Source organism: Mastomys coucha, unplaced genomic scaffold, assembly GCF_008632895.1.
Source record: "Mastomys coucha isolate ucsf_1 unplaced genomic scaffold, UCSF_Mcou_1 pScaffold15, whole genome shotgun sequence".
Lineage (NCBI taxonomy): Eukaryota > Metazoa > Chordata > Mammalia > Rodentia > Muridae > Mastomys > Mastomys coucha.
Window position 1 is genome coordinate 10,587,497 of NW_022196897.1, and position 20,306 is coordinate 10,607,802.

The following is a 20,306-nucleotide window of genomic DNA, read 5'->3' on the forward strand; positions in this document are numbered from 1 at the left end:
AGAGAGAGAGAGAGAAAGAGAGAGAGAAAGAGAGAAAGAGAGAGAGAAAGAGAGAGAGAAAGAGAGAAAGAGAGAGATACAGTTGCATGAGGGTGCTGAGATCTGAACCTAGTCTGGTCCTCTGATAGAGCAATACGCACTCTAGGCTGTTGAGCCATTTCTCCAGCCTCCCCCCAATAACTTTAAAACTCCATCCTTTTTAAGACAGCTGAAGAATCTTTCAATAAGATCTTCATTTAATGACTCATTTTAAGTACTAAAGTCAGCAGGGCCCAAAGCCCAGGCTGGCCAAAGTAACTTCTCAGCAGAACAGGGCTGAATTGTCAAAACATAAGAAAACAACAAAATAATTATCATGGTAAAACACACGGCAATTGTCTCACAGTAGGTATGACAATTTTTCTCCTCAGGCATGGTGATTCATGTTTAATCCCAGCAGATGAGACAGAGAAGGGGGATCTCTGTCACCCAGCCTCGTCTATGTAATAAGCTCCAGACCAGCCAAGATGGAATAATGAGACCCTGTCCTCCCCCCTTCCTTTCCTGCCTCAGTTGGGCATGGCAGCTGCACAGCACCTGGAGGCTGACAGGAGGATGGAGGGTCAGCCGCCTGGCCTAGAATGAGACTGTGTCTGAAAACAAACACAAACTTTACACACAAAGAAAAATAAATAACACTTATCCTAATCAGCACTATTACCAATTAAAGTGGGTTGCTTTAAATTGTGTGTCTATTCACTTTTTAATTGTGTGTGGATGTATCCATGCTCTCCTGAGTGTAGGTCCCCACACATCCAGAGGAGGGTGTTAGATTCCCCTGAAGCTGGAGTTACAGGCAGTTGTAACCTGCCTCAGACAAGTGCTGGGAACCAAAGATGCAACAAACCAAGGCTTTTCATACTAAAATAAATGTAAAAAAAATGTACATTTTTTAGTACCTATACAACACAAGATCACTTTTCTATTTCCACACTATATCCACACTTCTGTACGATTTTAAAATAGGTTTAACATATTACTCACTCATTTTACCTACATGTATTCGTATGTGTATTTATATATGTATACTGAATGCGTGTTTGGTGCCCGCATGTGTCAGGGGAGGGCATGGGCCCCCTGGGACTGTAGTTAAGGATGGCTGTGAACCACCATGAGGGTGCTGAGAATTGAGTCCTCTGAAAAAGCAGCAACCACTCTTAACAGCAGTTACTGCAGCCCTTCTGCTCCTTAAAATGTGTTTTTAAACAGCCATGTAGAGTTTTCAAAAACAAGTTATAGAGAAGACACAGGAGGCATTCAACAAGTTTATCTGTAGAGGACCAAAGTCAAAGGCTGGAAAAGAAAGTATGAAGACAAATTCCTTGGAGTATCATCACTCCAGATGGAATGTTACTAATATGGAAAGTGACAAATACTCAAACAAGTCTCAAAACAGCATCTATCTCCCTCTGAAAACAAAATCTACAGGCATCCGCTAGCACAGAAGCTAGTGACTCTTGGAAACAATAATCCCATGAAAGGCACTTTAAGAAAAACTGCAAGTCTCAAGTACAGTAACCCTAACTTTTAGAAGACTGTTCTGGTTTTGCCTTATCAACAAGAAGTGAATTTCTAGTCTCATTATCTGATACAAAGAATTCCACAACTTTGCTTCTAGTGCAAACTATGAGTTTTTACACAACCTTAGGGACTATAAGCCAAACTACTGTATACAATTCACTTAAAATCACTAATAAACACAAGCAAGCATGGCATAGTAAAAGTGCCAAGAATTTCCTGATAAATTTAAGAAGCAATTTTATGTTATAAAGGCTAACTAATGTTGGCTAATCTACTTTATTCATATTCTTCTATATATTAGGATAGAAAGAATTCTCAGAACATAAGCAACCACGATAACACTACTGCATTCAAAGGCAACAGTCCAAGAACATTTAGAGGAAGAAAAGTATTTAAGACATTTCCCACTGAATTTCCCTATGAATCATTCGTGCTTTATAATAACGAGTATACATTATGCTAAGACGGAAGTAAATATGATGAGGAAAAGCCCGACTTGAAAATTGCCAAGACCGCAGATTTCCTTCAATTAAAAGAATTTTAAGATGAATTTTATCAAACCCTCAGCAATCATTCCCCGCACTTGATTAGGTCTGTACAAATGTGACTCGTGACAATTTTTTAAAAATAAATAAAAGGCACACCCTTTAGGATGAACTGACATAATCACCCCCACCCCACCCTCCAACGACACACACCCCGCTTTTCCTTCCCTGCCCATTCCCCTCCCAGCTGTCCTGGTCCTAGGCTCATCACACCGGACACAGGGGCGACAGCGAAGTCTGGGGTCCAAGGCGACCAAGGGAGGCTGTGGGATTTCCAGGAGGACCTCGGCCAGGACCGACCCGGGCCAGGGAAGGCTGTGGGGGTCTTAGGACCAACCGCAGCCAAACGAGGCAACGCGGAATAGAGCCGGACCGGGAAGAGAGGACTGCGGAGAGCGGAGCCCCAGCAGGAAAGACTGCCCGGAGCACGCCCAGGCAGGGAAGGCTGCAGGAAGCAGAGCCCTGGCGGAGAAAGCTGCGGAGTCTAGGCGCAGACCTCAGCCGGGGCAGGCTGCGGGGAGCCCAGCCCGCCGGGCACGCGGGGAGCGGCTTCGGGGCCAGCGGCGCCCGCGGCGGCCCTGCTCCTCACCCATTTATTTTCTCGCGGCGGCCACTTCCTGTATCGCCGCGGCGGCGGCCGCTCGGGCTGGGGCGGAAGGTGGCGGAGAAGGGCAGCTCCCACCGCGCCCAGACTGCCTGTCGTCCCCGCCGCCCCCGCCGGCCGCTCAATCTCCTCACCTGGATGTAGTTGTTTTCACAGTAGTCCGCCACCCGGGTCAGGTTCTGGTAACTCTCTATCAGCGCCCTCTTGCCAGACGGGATCTCCTCCTCTAGTAACATCTGCAGCTCTGCCATTTTCCACCCCTCCGCATCGCTTCCTCCCGCGTTAAAGAGACAGAGGCAGCTGAATCCGCCGGGAACCGGAGCTCCGCAGACCAGACCAGACACTAAACACCCATCAGCCCTCCGCCGGGTATTGTGGGACTGCACCTCCTCCTCTTCCTCCTTACTCTCCCCGCCCCCCTCCACCCAGGACGCACTGCCGCCACAGGCTAACTTTCTCGCGAGAATCATTCCCCCCCCCCCCGCCCCGTGACAACGGGAGTTTTCCCCCCCCACCTCTCCACTATAGCAATGCTTTCTGGGAATTGTAGTTTCTTCCCGGCTAGGCCGCGCATGCGTCTAAGGATCTTCCAAAAACTATCTGGAAAGAATTTTAGAACCAAGATCTACCGTACAGTTTTAAATCTAGAGTCTACTCAAAACCCCCAGAAGATGGCGCCACAAGGTGATCTAAGCAACGAAATTATTTCTATGAGAAAACTGAAAATTAGCAGAACTTACTTAATTAGGAAATGTCAGTAAAGTCAAAGGCATCCAATAAGATTACGATTAAAAACAGAAACGCTGAATCCTGACTTCCTCAATTTTGTGAGAGAGACTTTGCCTTTTTAACTTATGCCCCAATTCATTTAAAACCCTGAAAACTATCAATTCTCAGATGTATATCAAGCAGTGTGCTTGATATTGCAGAAACAAATGAAGAAAGGATAGTTTGTACCCTTAAGATTTAAAGAAAGTTGGGCATAGTGGCAAAGGTCTTTGGGAAACAGGATATGGATCTATATGAGTTCAAGGTCAGCCTCATCTACAAAGCGAATTCCAGGACAGAAAGAAAGAGAGAGAGAGAGACAGAGGAAGAGAGAGAGAGAGAGACAGAGACAGAGACAGAGACAGAGAGACAGACAGACAGAGAGAGACAGACAGAGAGACAGAGACAGAGACAGAGAGAGAGTGCATATCTTGGATCCCAGCACTCAGGAGGCTGACAATGAGCTAAAAAACAGTCTGGGTTATAAAGGGAGATGATGTCTAAGACAGAGAATGAAGGAGAGACAAATGGAAGGCTGTTAAAATTTAAAATAGAGCTGGCAATATGGCTCTACAGATAAGGTGCTTTCTCAGTTCAAATCCCAGAACCCATATGGTGGAAAGGTAGAACAGACTCCTAAAATCTTTCCTCTGACTGTCAATACTCTGTGGCAAAAGCCTAGCCATACGTTGCTCTGTTGGGGGCGGGGGGTGGGTAGTAAATTTTTAAATAAATAATTTCAGTTCTTTCCTCCTCTAATTTCTTTTTTCATTGACTCTCTTTTATATGTCTTCCTAATCTTTTTTTAAGTAATATCCATATTTTTGTCTTATGGAGTACAAAATTGTTTTGTTCTTATTTCTTATCACTGGCTCTGCAAATGTCTCAAAGGGTCTTTGACAGTATTCAAGCTGTCATATCACCAGAACTTTTTTTTTTTTTTTTTTTTTTTTTTTTTTTTTTTTTTTTTTTTTTTTGGTTTTTCGAGACAGGGTTTCTCTGTATAGCCCTGGCTGTCCTAGAACTCACTCTGTAGTCCAGGCTGGCCTCGAACTCAGAGATCCACCTGCCTCTGCCTCCCAAGTGCTGGGATTAAAGGCATGCGCCACCACTGCCCGGCTTCACCAGAACTATAGGCTATGAAAAGAGTTGCCTAAATTTAAATATTATTTACAGACCTATATTTTCAATCCTCTCTGGGAGTCACTAAGAATCACAATTATTGAAGTAACAACAGTACTCAGCCAAATTTTGGAAATTGTTATCAACACACTAGGCAAAATGAGTGGCTGGTTTTTTTATAAAAAAATAAAAAGGATGGAGAGCCATACCTGTAAGATAAGCCTACAGCTGCCACATGTTTGTGTTAGTACATGTATATGTATATGTAGATATGGGTATGCGTGTGTGTGTGTGTGTGTGTGTGTGTGTGTGTGTAAACCCAGAAGTATCCTCCTCAATCAGTCTATGCCTTATTTTTTGAGACTGAGTTTACCACTGAACTTGTTGTTTATCAAGTCTACTGGCAGAGCTACAAAGATTTTCACACATATACCAGTGGCTGGGATTATTGATATATGTCACTACACCTTGTTTTTCATGGATGTTGGAATCCAAACTCACCTCAGGCTCATATGGCAGGGGCTTCTCCCATGAAGCCATCTCCCCAAACCCTAGCTGTATTTTTCTGTTAGTTTACAAAGCAGCAAACCTTCTTCTGGTTTTTATCCGTCTTTAGTTTGGGTTAAGCCTCTGTGCACACACTCCATTCTTCCTGTCCTTAGCTCTTATTTTGCTTAATCCTTTCCAGTAGTCCTTCCTTCAGGTTCATATCACCTGGTCTATGAGATACCCACAATGCTTAAAGCCACCTTCATTCCCTCTACCATGGGTTCTTTCCAGTTTCCTAGCCTCTGTACACACTCACTCCCACATAAATATGTATATAAAAATTAAAAGCTAGGAGGCTAAAGATATGTCCATCAGTTAAAAGCTCTTGCTGCTCTTATAGAAGACCTGAGTTCTGTTCTCAGAACCACAGATGGTTCACAACCATCTACAACTATAGCTTTCAGGGTATTTAGTGTCTCTTCTGACCTCCTCAGTCACCAGAGTGTGTGTGTGTGTGTGTGTGTGTGTGTGTGTGTGTGTGTGTGTAATACACACGCATATGAAGGCAAACACTCATATGCATAAAATAAATCTTTTTAAGTATTAAAAATCAGAAGCTAGGGCAGGGCGTGCTGGTGTATGCTTTTTATCTCAGCACTCGGGAGGAAGGAGCAAGTTGATCCTTGAGAGTTCAAGCTCAGTCTGGTCTACACAGAGTTCTAGGACAGCCTGGTCTACATAGAAAGTCAGTCCTAGGACAGCCTAGTAAGATTCTGTAAATAAATAAATAATGGTTTAAAATAATGTGAAAGATACCAAATCAAGATGAGCAAATTACCACAGAGAAACACGAAAAAGCTAGGTTCTGTGGTTGTTCAAAAAGACAATAACTTCTCAACTATTGAATACAATAATACTAAAATATGTAAACTACCAGCAGTAAACCTTCAAACTTTATTAGTAAAATGATCAATAAATGAGAAAATAAGCAGTGTGAATGAATGTTAGTAAAGAAATTGAGCATGACCACAACAACCAAGAATTCTGGAATACAATCAAGGGAATTCATAGGCTAAAAGGAAGTATTGAGATTCCATGCAATGTAGCTAATGATATTTTAGTGGAAAATATCCCAAATCTATGGAAAGGAATGAACACACAAACACACACACACAAACCCTCTTTACAATATATTATAAACAAGCTGTCAAAAAATACAAAGCAAACAGTACAAAAAGCTGTAACAGAAAAACATGATCTCACAGACAAGCACCAGACTACAACAGAGACAAGCACAGCAGACTAACAACAGATTTGTCATTAACAACCTAAAAGACAGCCGGGCAGTGCTGGCGCATGCCTTTAATCCCAGCACTTGGGAGGCAGAGGCAGGTGGATCTCTGAGTTCAAGGCCAGCTTGGTCTACAGAGTGAGTTCCAGGACAGCCAAAGCTTTCCAGGTTTCCAGAGAAACCCTGCCTCGAAAAACCAAAAAAAAAAAAAAAAAAAAAAAAAAAACCCACAACCTAAAAGCCAGGAAAGTGAATGATTGCCAATGAAGATTGCTACACCCAGCAAAGCTGTCTTGTAAAACTGATAGTTAAATTGGGGCATCCAGGACACATTCAAACAAAAGCAATTCACGTTCACCAAGCAAGCACTGTAGAAGACACTTAAAACTACACTCACAGGAGACAGAAAGAGTCTCATGCACAGGAACACAGGAACAAACAGACAAATTTCTTGAGAGGAGTAGAACAAAGGACAGCTGTGAAGGGATCCCTATCCAGAAGAGAAAACTTTCCAATTCTAATAAGAAATAAAGAAAGTAACAACAATCCAACCCACCAGATAAACTAATATTAAAATTATAAAAATCAATAAGCAACTCTCAGCAATAACTTACAGTACAAAGGTCTCAATAACTTACAGTATAAAGATCTCAATAACTTACAGTATAAAGGTTTTCAGTCACTAATAAAAAAATATATGAACTAGCTAGCAGAATTTAAACACAAGGTTCAGAGACTAGGGAGATGGCTCAGCAGTTCAGAGCACCTGCTGCTGAATTCAATTCCCAGCACCCACATAGCATCTCACAACTGTCTGTAATTTCAGCTCAAGGGTATCCATTGCTGTCTTCTGACTTTGGAGAGTAGCACTTAGTGATACTATGTGCACACGTATATGCAGGCAAAACACCATACACATTTTTTTAAAAGTTAAATGAAAAAAAAAGTTAACTAAATCCAAGTGTAAGTAGAACCAACATGGTGGAAAGAAAGAGCCAACACAACACACCTGAAATTTATCTTCTGACCTACACAGACACACGCACACCACCACCACCATCACCAAGAACAACAGCAAACAAATACTAAAATAATGAAAAAAATGATAAATGCAAAAGTTCTGAATTCATTATAAAAGGAATATATTGTAGCAAGGGATCTATCTATAGATTTAATAAAATCTCCATTCAAAATTCTAATATTGTCTTAACTACTTTTCCAGGTGTTATGATAAAAGCAACTCAAGGAAGTATTTATTTTGCCTCACAGTTCATCTTCGAGAGGAAATCACAAAGGCAAGAGCTTAATGCAGCTGGTCACACCATATCCATAGTCAAGAATCAGGAAGCAATGAATTAGCACTTTCTCCACCCATTTTATAGGGTCCATAATCTCTGCTCAGGGACTCATCTCAGCTACAGTTAATATGAATCTCCCTATACTGATTTCTCTAATCAGAAATCTACCATACACATTCACCGAAGTTCATCTTTTTTATTTTATTTTATTTTATTTTATTTTATTTTATTTTTTATTTTTTATTTTGGTTTTTTGAGACAGGGTTTCTCTGTATAGCCCTGCCTGTCCTGGAACTCACTCTGTAGACCAAGCTGGCCTCAAACTCAGAAATACGCCTGCCTCTGCCTCCCACTTGCTGAGATTAAAGGCATGCACCACCACTGCCTGGCCATCTTTTTTATTATACTTATTTTTAATTATTACATTTCTATGTGAGTGTGAGTTTGTACATGTAAGTGCTAGAGGAGGCCAAAAGAGAGCTGTAGATCCCCTGAGATAAGTGAGGGCATAGATGGATACTGGAACTCAGGTCTTTAGGAAGAGCAATACATGCTGTTAATTGCTGAGCCATCTCTCCAATCCCTCATCGATGAACCTTAATTTAGAAACACTTCAAAAAGTGTGCTCACAGGCTTGTCTCCTAGACGGTTCTAGATTCTGTCAAGTTGGCAATCAACATTAACCATCAGAAATGTAATTCCTCAGCCGGGCGGTGGTGGCACACGCCTTTAATCCCAACACTTGGGAGGCAGAGGCAGGCGGATTTCTGAGTTCGAGGCCAACCTGGTCTACAGAGTGAGTTCCAGGATAGCCAGGGCAACACAGAGAAACCCTGTCTCGAAAAACCAAAAAAAAAAAAAAGAAAAAAGAAATGTAATTCCTCAGAGAACTAAAAAAAAATCTTAAATTCAAATGCAAAAGCAATAGTCTGAATAGCCAAAATGACTCTTAGAAGAAGGAACAATTTGGGAATGTCACAATACTTGGTGTCAAACTATATTTGGAGTTCTAGAAACAACTACAGCATAGCTATAGTACAGAACTAGACATAAATGGCAATGAAATAGAAGATCTAGAAATGAATCCATATAGCTACATCATTCTTTGATATAAATATTAAAAGCAAACACTGTGGCTATGGTGGTTTGAATAGGAATGGCCCCCACAGACTCTTGTGTTTGAATGCTTAGTCCATTCAAACTCTAGGAGTGGCACTGTTAGGAAGAGTTACCTTGCTGAAATATGGTTTGGTTGAAGGAGGTGTGTCATTCCAGGTGACTTTGAGGTTTCAGAAGCTCAAGTTCACTTCCTGCTGCCTGCCAATCTAGTAGATGTAGAATGCTGCTCAGCTCCTTTACTTCGCCATGTCTGCTTGAGTTCTGCCATATTTCCCAACATGAAGACAATGGACTAAATCTCTGAATTGTAAGCCATCCCCAATTAAGTCTTTTCCTTTGTAAGAGATGCCAGGAGGTGAGTGGGGTGCTGACAGGGGAGATGGAGGGAGAATAGCCTCTTTGAAAACTGGTAGTAGGAAAAATGGACTCAAAATTAGAATAAAATTAGAGCCATATCTCTTACCTTGCACAAAATTGATTCAAAATAGATCAGAGACTAAGGTAGCCTTACAACTGCTAGAGAAAAAGACTTCAAGGCCTAAGAATGGTGTGAAAATGTAGTTTACTGCCTGGCAGTGGTGGTGCACGCCTTTAATCCCAGCATTTGGGAGGCAGAAGCAGGCAGATTTCCGAGTTCGAGGCCAGTCTGGTCTACAGAGTGAGTTCCAGGACAGCCAGAGTTACACAGAGAAACTCTGTCTTGAAAAAAACAAAAAACAAAAAACAAAAAAAACAAAAAAGAAAGAAAAACAGAGAGAGGAGAGAGAGAGAGAGAGAGAGAGAGAGAGAGAGAGAGAGAGAGAGAGAGAGAGAGAGAGAGAAAATGTAGTTTACTTGGTAGATTGCTTGGCTAGGAAGTAGAAAGCCATGGTTCAAAGACCAGCACTGTATAAAACTGGGCAAGGCAGTACACATACCTGTAATCTCAGTGTTTAGAAAGCAGAGACTGGAAGATCAGTAATTCAGTAACTCAAGGCCATCTTTGGCTACATAGCAAGTTTGAGGTCAATCATGAGAGATGTGACTCTGTCTAAAAAACTAAAATAATCAGAATTAGACAAGGATGGCATATAAGAAAAAGATTCCAATAGCACGGGAAATAATCCCAAGAACTGAGAAGACTTAATTGAAGTGAAAATGTTTCTCCAGGTAAAGAAAGGAATCAGTCAACCTATTGTTGTGAAGAGTTGGCCTAATAGATAAGAGAAAATCTTTGCTAACCATACCCAACATGGCCATAGTATCCAGGATGCACAAAGAACTGCCAAAACCATTTTTTAAATCATCAATTTAAAAAATGCACTGATGAATAAAATAAGCAATCCTCAAAAGAAGAAGCACAATTTAGCTAGTAAATATTTGAAAAAATACCCAACAACCTTGGTAATCTGGGAAATCAAGCTAAAACTACTCTAGCTAGGCAGTGATAGCACACACCTTTAATCCTAGCACACAGGAGGCAGAGACAGGTAACCAGGTCTCTATGAATTTGAGGCCAGCCTGGTCTACATAGTGAGTTCCAGGACATTCAGGTCTACACAGAGAAACCATGTCTCAAGAAAGCAAAAGAAAATGACAATAAATATTGTCATTGGCAAAGACACGAGGAATGACAAATCCTTAGACACTGGTACAAGAAATGTAAGTTAATTCAGCCACGATAGAAATCAGGATGGAAGTTTCTCAAAAAGCTAAAAATAGAGTTAACTAACATATGATTCAGCTATAACACTTCCTGGTATGTACCCAAAGGATCATATGTTTGCATACCACAGAGATACATGCACATCTGTGTTTATTGCTGTTTCTGTGCTCAATAGCCAAGATATGAGCCCCCAACAGGTGTTCATCAAGAAGAATTGTATTTGTTATTTTCTTTGTTTCCTTCTATTCCCCCCGCCCCCCAGATTTTAAAACATTATGCATGTGAGCGTGTGTCTGCTCGTGGGTGTGTGCACAGGAGTGCAGGTGCCTTCTGAGACTAAACACAGAACATGTCCCTAGAACTAGAGTTATAGGCACTTGTGGGGTGTCCAACATGAGGACTCAGAAGTGTTCTCCAATCCTCTGCAACAGTAGTACATGCACTTAAGCATTGGGCCATCTGTCCTGTCCACCTTCATTTACTTATATATTATGATTTTAATTAATATATATAATTATGTCATATATAATTTTTAAATTATAATCATAGCACCTCTGCTTTCTTCCTCCAACTCTCCCCACGTACCCTTCCATTTTCTCTTTCTCAAAATCATGACCTATATTTCTTTAATTTATTATGTGTATGTTGATGAAACTTGAGGCTTCGTTGACATTTCTAGGAGACAAAAATCTCACAGCCAGCTTCAGTTTCCCCTGGCTCTTACAATCTGCCCCTTCTTCTAAAGTGATTTCTGAACTGTAGGTGCACGAGTCATGCTGCAGATGCCTCAGATGTAGCTGGGTAACACCTACTTGCTTGTTCTCTGCATCTTTATCAGTTGTGGTTTTCTGTAATGGTCTTTGTATGATGCAAAGAGAAATATCCCAACTGAAGAGTAAGAACTACATTTACCTATAGGCATAGGAAACATTTACAGTGTAGTTAGGGATTATGCTGGTTTAGTAAAGTGGTGGTTGTAGATTCTCCTCCAAGATATGTGAGTTCATTAGCCTAGGTAGTGGGTTAGGTGTCCAGGGCCAGGCATGATTTATCTCTTGATGAGCAGGCATTAAATTGGACTAGAAAGCTGAAGCAGTGTTTTCCTGGAAGCAGCCTAGAAAAGGGGTATGTGATGTTAGAGCAGATGCTTGAGAGAACACTTGATGTTTGGAAAGGGTATAAATATAATCTAACAGACAGTGGATAATGCTGTGTGATATTGGTTCACCTTGCCATTCCTTGCTGGTCATCATTTGTTGTGACTTCATAGAAAGAAACGCCACCAAAGAACTTCACTTTCAAGGACTGGGGTGGATTGGCAGAGCCTCCTGATTTCTTCTGGATCTAACTGCCATTGCTGATACTCGAATGGTGTTGGGGCTAGAGAGATGGCTCAGTGGTTAAGAGCACTAACTGCTCTTCCAGAGGTCTTGAGTTCAATTCCCAGCAACCACATGGTGGCTCACAACTATCTCCAATGGAATCTGATGCCTTCTTCTGGTGTGTCTGAAGACAGTTACAGTGTACTCCTATACATAAAACAAACAAACAAACAAACAAAGTAATGCTAAAAAGAAAAATGGTGTTTGTGAGTGGATCCAGCTGCCACAGCTGACTGGTGTTTGTGAGTGGATCCAGCTGCCACGGCTGACTGGTGTTTGTGCGTGGATCCAGCTGCCACAGCTGACTGGTGTTTGTGCGTGGATCCAGCTGCCACAGCTGACAAAGCACTATTTCTAAACAGGCCCACACCCTCCTTCACCCTATTAGCCTTTGCTTCCCACTGCCTCTGGCTGGGTGGTGGGCTAAAAGGGAGGTTAAAGCATTAAAGAACCCTTATTAAAAATAGGTTTTAAAAAAATATAAGGGCTGGAGAGATGGCTCAGTGGTTAAGAGCACTGACTGCCCTTCCAGAGGTCATGAATTCAATTCCCAGCAACCACATGGTGGCTCACAACCATCTGTAATGAGATCTGATGCCCTCTTCTGGAGTGTCTGAAGACAGCTACAGTGTTCTTACATACATGAAATAAATAAATAAATCTTTAAAAAAAAAAAAGAAAAAAATAAGCCTACAGAAAGCTCCTAATTACCACCAACTATGCATTCCACCACTGTAGCGTTAGGATAATTGTGCAATGTCCCTTTGTATTGTAGTTTATAGGCATCACAGCTGGGTAGGGTTATTGCTCACCTCTTTCCCTTGTAAGCTTGCATGGCACATTCTGGTATCATGAAAGCTAGTCCTCAGGAAGGAGGCTTTCAGATCACAAAGAGTTCAGATCATCTGGGTCAAATGTCTGAAGCATATGGTATAGTCTCATCCCCCACACCACCCCAAGAAAGGGTTTCTCTGTGTAGCCCCAACTGTCCAGGAACTTGCTTTATTTATTTTTTTTTATTTTTTTATTTTTTTTGTTTTTGTTTGTTTGTTTGTTTGTTTGTTTTCAAGACAGGGTTTCTTTGTATAGCCCTGGCTGTCCTGGAACTCACTCTGTAGATCAGGCTGGCCTCAAACTCAGAAATCTGCCTGCCTCTGCCTCCCAAGTGCTGGGATTAAAGGCACATAGGGTGTCTTTAGCAATAGGGACTTTCCTTCAACTTCCGGGAGGCAATCAAAGGCACAGAAATAGCCTGTAATGTTTTGGGATACTCTTGGACAACTTTGACCAACAACCTAAAAGGGGTTTTTAGACCTTGGGGAATTTGTTAAATAGTTTATGACTCTTGGGGAAGGGACATTGTCACCATAGATGGGCAAATATCACTTAAAGAATATATATGTATATGCAGGCTTATATGTATTTTAGGTAGATCGGTAATAACATGATTTCTTGTGATTTTTCAGGTATCTTAATGGTTATTTTACTCTCTTCTGTATTTTTCCTCTCCCTAATTAAATCCCCTATTCCCTCTTTCTTTAAACATTTTTATAACATTATTTGTTTATTGTGTGTGTATATGTGCCTGGTGTGGATGTGTAATTATGTGAATTGTGAGAGAGCTTGCATGTGTGGTAAGTGTGTGGAAGCCAGAGGACAATTTACAGAAGAAAGTGAATCTCTCTACCTTGTAGATCCCACAAATCAAACTCAGGTCATCGGGCTTGAAATAGAAGCACCTTTCCTCACTGAGCTATCTCACTGCCCCACATGGGTGCTTTTTCTCAACAGTGTGAACAAGCTCCTGAGAAGAATCAACTTAGAAGAGAAAAAAGCTTTGCTGTTGTTTTATGTTCAAGCTGATCCAGTCCACCATGAGAAGCATAGTGGGAGATGTAGGAGGCAGTTGGCAACATTGTTCATTCGATTAGGGAGCCCAAAGAATTGGAGGCTGGTATTCAATTTTCTTTCTTCTTTATATTCAGATTAGCCCAGGGAATGGTGCCCCCCACACTTTAGATGGGTCTTCTGGTCTCCACTCACTTAATCTGCAGACTCTATTTTTTAAAAAATATTTATTTATTATTATATTACTTATTTATTATTATGTCTAAGTACACTGTAACTGTCTTCAGACACACCAGAAGAGGGCATCAGATCTCATTATGGATGGTTGTGAGTTACCATGTGGTTGCTGGGATTTGAACTCATGACCTTTGGAAGAACAGTCAGTGCTCTTAACACTGAGTCATCTCTCCAGCCTCATCTGCAGACTCTTACAGACATGCCCAGAGGTTTGCCATTTTGCCATTCTAGATCCTTTGAGGTAACAATTAATATTAACCACCACAGGAATGAATAAAGAAAGTTCTGTACAGAGACTGAGGAGATGGTTTGGCCAATAAAGTGCTTGCCTGGCAAATAGGGCTCAAATCTGAGTTGGATCTGAGATCTATATTTAAAACAACAAATGCAGACTTGGTAGCACATAACTTATAATCCCAGTGCTGGAAAGTACTGGGGCTTGCTGGCCAGCCAACCTTGCCTAATTGATGAAGCTTTGAGTAATGAGATGTCCTGTCTCAAAAAATAAAATAAAAAAATAAAATAAAATAAAATAAAATAAAATAAAATAAAAGAGACATTTAGTACCTTAAGTTTTCAACCAATGACCTTTCCCCATCCTGGATATTCTGACCCTGCTCCCACTCCCCAGTTTATATAAACCTTGAATCACACTGAGTAAAGTTGATCTGCCTCCCCACAGCTGGTCCTGGCTTCTGACTCCCTGCGTCTGCTCCCTTTGCTCTCATGGACTTGGCTAATACGCCAAGGATCCCTGGGACAAGGAGGGACACAGGCATACTTGGCAAACAGGGCCCTAGATCTTACTAGGCCTGGAAACCTTAACACAACTGACTCCATGGTGGAAATACTAGTCAGGCTGTGAAATTTGTCACATAGATAGCACCACCTTCCAAAAGTAAAACAAAGACCTAATCCACCAAAGTCCATAGTTATAAGAAAGTCTCTAAATGTGTTCACCTTGCTTTTTGGCTTCTGTAGTTCTGCTTCCAGCTAACTGTTCTTGTTAACTGAAACATGTCAACCCAGGATATGGTTTTTGTCCTTAAAAGCTCACCCCAAAATAGGGCCAGGGTTCCACTGGTATCACTGGTCAGCTAATAAAGACTTTATATAGGTGTATTAGTTAGGGTTTTACAGCTGTGAACAGATAGATACCCATGACAAAGGCAACTCTCATAAGGACAACATTTAATTGGGGCTGGCTTACAGGTTCAGACCTTCAGTTCATTATCATCAAGGTGGGAGCGTGGCAGCATCCAGGCAGGCATGGTGCAGGAGGAGCTGAGAGTTCTACATCTTCATCTGAAGGCTGTTAGCAGAATACTGGTTTCCAGGCAGCTAGGACAAGGGTCTTAAAGCCCATACCCACAGTGCTATGCCTACTCCAATGAGGCCACACCTTTTAATAATGCCCCATCCTGGGCTGAGCATTTACAAACCATCACAATAGGCTTGAATCCGTTTCTGAGCAGTCTCCTCTGATAAACACCCCACAACGATATACAGCAAAAAAAAAATTATTGAGCTACAAAAAAGGATGAAATTTTGACGTTTGCAAGAAAAGTGGATGAAAAGAATGAAATAGATTGGATGAGTCAAACTCAGGAAGACAAATGTCATATTTTCTCTCACATGCAGAATACAGATTTAAATTTGTGTGTCTGAGACTTGTAATGGAAATACCCAGAAAAAAAAAAAAGCTATGCCTGTGTTGATAGTTGTAAATAAACATTTGGTTTATTTGAATTTCATCTTTGTAGAGTTAGAAAAATGTAGATACAAAGCCAAAACTCTTGAGCTAATAGGCATGGTGGCCCTTACCTTTAATCCTAGTGCTTAGGAGGCAGAGGCAGGCAGATCTCTGAGCAGAAGTCTATCTAGCCTGGTCTATAGGACCAGTTCGAAGACAGCCAGAGATACACAGAAAAATCTTGTCTTCAAAAACAAAACAAGCTGCGGAGGGCCCAGAGGACCTGGGGGACCAGAATTAGAAGGCGGTGGCGGCTTCCTTGCAGGATTCGGCAGTGGTCTTAGGGGCTGCGGTCGTGGTTGAGGCTATGGGGCTCGTGGAGGTAAAGCTGAAGACAAGGAGTGGATCCCTATAACCAAGCTGAGCCGCCTGGTTAAGGACATGAAGATTAAGTCCTTGGAGAAGATCTACCTCTTCTCCCTGCCCGTTAAGGAGTCTGACATTATTGACTTTTTCCTGGGTACATCCCTAAAGGATGAGGTTCTGAAAATCATGCCAGAGCAAAAGCAGACTCAGGTTGGCCAGCGGACAAGGTTCAAGGCATTCAACTGCTATTGGGGACTACAATGGTCACACTGGTCTTGGTGTTAAGTGCTCCAAGGAGGTTGCCACTGCCATCCGAGAGGCCATCATCTTGGCCAAGCTCTCCATCGTCCCTGTGCTGAGAGACTACTAGGGGAACAAGATTGGCAAGCCCCACACTATTCCATGCAAGGTGACAGGCCGCTGCGGTTCTGTGCTGGTGCGTCTCATCCCTGCCCCCAGAGGCACTGGCATTGTCTCTGCTCCCGTGCCCTAAGAAGCTCCTGATGATGGCCGGTATAGATGACTGTTACACTTCAGCCAGAGGCTGCACTGCCATCCTGGGCAACTTTGCCAAGGCCACCTTTGATGCCCTCTCCAAGACCTACAGCTACCTGACCCCCGACCTCTGGAAAGAGACTGTGTTCACCAAGTCTTCTTACCAGGGATTCACTGATCATCTTGTGAAAACCCACACCCAAGTCTCTGTTCAGAGGATCCAGGCTCCAGCTGTGGTTACCACATAAGGGTTTTTATATGACAAAAATAAATGGATTAAGTCTGTTAAAAGCAAACAAACAAATCTTTAGCTATTTGTAACACCCTTTCTTTTAAAAGGATGCTATTATTTACCTTTCATATGTGTGCCTGTTTTGCCTTCATGAGTATGTGTGCCGTATGTTCATGTGTGACTGGTACTTGCAAAGGACAGAAGAGGGCATCCAAACTTCTGGAGTTACAGACAGTTGTTATCCACCAAGTGGGTGGTAGGAATATACCCAAATCTGAGTCCACTATTATTAGCTGCTGAGCTATTTTTTCAGCCTCAATTCTTAAAATTAATTATTTTACATCCCAACCACAGTTTCCCTCCCTCTTCTCCTCCCAATCCTCCCCCAACCAGTCCTCCTCCCTTTCTTTTCAGAAAAGGGCAAGCCTTCCATGGATATCAATCAGTCTTGCAATATTAAGTTCAGTAAGACTAGGTGCATCTTCTCCTATTGAGGCTAGACGAGGCAGCCCAGTTAGGGGAAAGAGTCCCACAGACAGGTAACAATGTTAGAGACAGTCCCGGCTACCTCCATCCCCTATTTTTGTTACCCTTAACATCCATTTATTTCTCATCCCTATGTCTGACCTAACATCCGTTTGAATTTCAGGTAAAAAAAAAAAAAAAAAAAAAAAAAAAAACTCCTTTTGGCTTTTTCTCTGTATAGCTCTGGCTGTCCTGGAACTCACTCTGTAGACCAGGCTGGCCTCGAACTCAGAAATCCACCTTCCTCTGCCTCCCAAGTGCTGAGATTAAAGGTGTGCGCCACCACTGCCTGGCAGGTAAAACTTTTGAAATGGCTTTTAGGCTTTTAGACTCATGTGTATTAATCTGAAAGTTAAGAATGCAGCCATGTAGCATCTGAGTCGGCAGCAGAATTCATTCACCTCACTGGATATAGCCTTTCTTCCTAAGGTCCCCCACTATGTATCTGGTAAATACATTGATTTAGTAATTTCTTTGCTTCTATAACTAATAACAGTTCTAAACACACATATAACTATTTCCAAGGTAAACATATCCATGATGGTTTGAATAGGAATGGTCCTTCCTAGCCTCATATATGTGAATCCTTGACCTATGGAGAATGGCACTATTAGGAGGTGTGGCTTTATTGGAGAGGATGTGGCCTTGTTGGAGGAAGTGTGTCACTATGGAGGCAGGCTTTGAGGCTTCAAAAATGCTCAAGTTTTAATCAGTGTGACCCAGTCTCCTGCTGCCTGCAGACCAAAATGTAAAACTCTCAGCTCCTCTCCAGCACCATGGCTACATGCACATGGTCATGCTCCTGCCAAGATGACAATGGACTGAACCTCTGAGACTGTAAGCCAGCCCCAATTAAATGTTTTCCTTTATGAGAGTTGACATGGTCAGAGTGTCTCTTCACATCAATGGAAACCCTATGACAATGTCTTTTGTTTCAAGACAGGGTTTCTCTGTGTATCCCTGGCTGTCCTGGAACTCACTCTGTAGACCAGGCCAGCCTCCAACTCAGAAATCTGCCTGCCTCTGCCTCCCAAGTGCTGGGACTAAAGGCATGCGCCACCACCGCCCGACGACAATGTCTTTTATAAATTACATATATATTTACTTCTCTCTCTCTCTCTCTCTCTCTCTCTCTCTGTGTGTGTGTGTGTGTGTGTGTGTGTGTGTGTGTGTGTGTGTGTGTGTGTCTCGAATGCTGCAATTCCAGTAGCCATCAAAAGACAACTTGCAGGATTCAACTTTTCTTTTCCCTTATCAGGGACCCAGGATCAAATTCAAGTTGTCAGGCTTTACAGCAGTCACCTACACACCCTGTGCCATCTCACTGTCCCTGGAACTTGTCTTTCATAGTAATCTAAGCCTGCATTCCTTTGTCATACATATTTGGCTCAGAATAAACTATGGTGGTGCATGACTATAATCCCATTACTCTGGAGGTAGAAGCAAGAGGATCAGGACTTCAAGGTTGCTGGGTGGTGGTTCGAGACCAGCCTTGAAGTGGGAATATCTGGTTTTATTGGAGACTCAGTTGTGTCATGTGATGTTTTTCTGGAAGCTGTCTTATTAGAGGATGTTTTGCTGAGAACAGACAGGTGGTGTTTTTTGGAAGCTGCCTGGTGAAAGGCCGTGTGATGTTGTGTTGGAGCAGATGCCTGAGAGGACATGTGATGTTTGGAAAGAGTAGAAGTATAACTCAACAGACAGTGGATGATGCTCTGGCATTGGTTTGCCTTTCTGGTCTTCATTGGGCTTCACTAATGCTGATCTTTGAAGATGACACTCTTTCATTCAATCACCTTGCTTTCATCTCTGATCTTTGCTTATTATGACATCGTAGAGAGAAAGGGACCAAAGAATTTCTGTTGGTGCTCTGGCTGCTTCTTGCCACTTCAGTGCACTGGATTCAGGGGAGCCTCGAGGTTTTTTCTAGATGGAGCTGCTGCTACTGATTTGGGATTGGTGTTTTGCTAGTGGACTGGACTGCTGACAACGAAGACTAGAATCACCCCTAAAGAGCAATTTATAAACAGGTCCACATCCCCTTTGTCCTATTAGCTATCTTCCTCCCCTCCCTTTGGTCAGTGGGCTAGAAGGGAGGTTGAAGCATTGAAGAACCCTTAATATAGGTTTTGAAAAATACAAGCCTATAAGCTTGGTCTAGAGAACAAGTTCCAAGATAGCAAGAGAGAGCAACCCAGAGAAACCATCTCACAAAAAACAAAACAAAACAAAACAAACAAAGGAACAAACAAAACCCCCAAACAACAAAAGAGTCCAAAGTCATCCTCAGCTACCTGGTGAGCTTGAGGCCTGGACTATACATATACCCTATCTAAAAGTAAAGAAAGACAAAACAGTAACAAAAAAAAATGCTATCTCAAGATTGCTTTTGAGGTGAAAGCTATGTTTTGCAGGAACAACATAAAAGTAGAAAGTTTATGGTGAGGGGCTGGAGAGGTGGCTCGGTAGGTAAGAGCACAGACTGCTTTTCGAAGGTCCTGAGTTCAAATCCCAGCAACCACCTCATGGCTCATAACCATCTGTAATGAGATCTAATGCCCTCTTCTGGTGTGTCTGAAGACAGCTACAGTATACTTATATATAATAAATAAATAAATCTTTAAAAAAAAGAAGAAAAAAGCTTATGGTGAACATGAAAAAGGAAATCTAAAGAAGTATAAACAAAATAAGGAAAAGTAACAGAGAGCGTGTGATATGTGACATGAAAGCAAAAACAGGCTGTGGAGGCAGAGTCAGCAGGAGGAAAGAAGGTGGCTGTGGAATGGCAAAGTATAATTATACACAAAGTTACCAATGTAATACAGTATATGCATGAAAATATCACAATGAAAGTCATTACTTTGCATTCTAATCAAAAAGAAATTAAGCTGGGCCGTGGTGGTGCACACCTTTAATCCCAGCACTTGTGAGGCAGAGGCAGGCGGATTTCTGAGTTTGAGGTCAGCCTGGTCTACAGAGTGAGTTCCAGGACAGCCAGGGCTATACCGAGAAACCCTGTCTCAAAAAAACAAGAAAAGAAGAAGAAGAAGAAGAAGAAGAAGAAGAAGAAGAAGAAGAAGAAGAAGA

At 42.0% G+C, this 20,306-nt stretch overlaps 1 protein-coding gene and 1 pseudogene across 11 annotated transcripts in view; one reads left to right on the forward strand and one right to left on the reverse strand.

Moving 5' to 3' along the window:
- Abi1 (abl interactor 1) overlaps positions 1–3,148 on the reverse strand; it is a 106,357-nt gene extending 103,209 nt beyond the window's left edge. For 6 of the 11 annotated variants that reach the window (XM_031369172.1, XM_031369169.1, XM_031369165.1 and 3 more), the window contains exon 1: positions 2,844–3,129. In XM_031369172.1, the coding sequence (XP_031225032.1) occupies positions 2,844–2,960 (117 nt within the window). In that variant the 5' untranslated portion in view covers positions 2,961–3,129. Of the gene's footprint in view, positions 1–2,843 lie in introns of all 11 variants that reach the window. The other 5 variants (XM_031369171.1, XM_031369170.1, XM_031369168.1 and 2 more) reach the window with 2 other exon arrangements.
- Positions 3,149–4,041: 893 nt separating this feature from the next.
- Positions 4,042–16,710, forward strand: LOC116091528 (annotated as a pseudogene).
- The last annotated feature ends 3,596 nt before the right edge of the window (positions 16,711–20,306 follow it).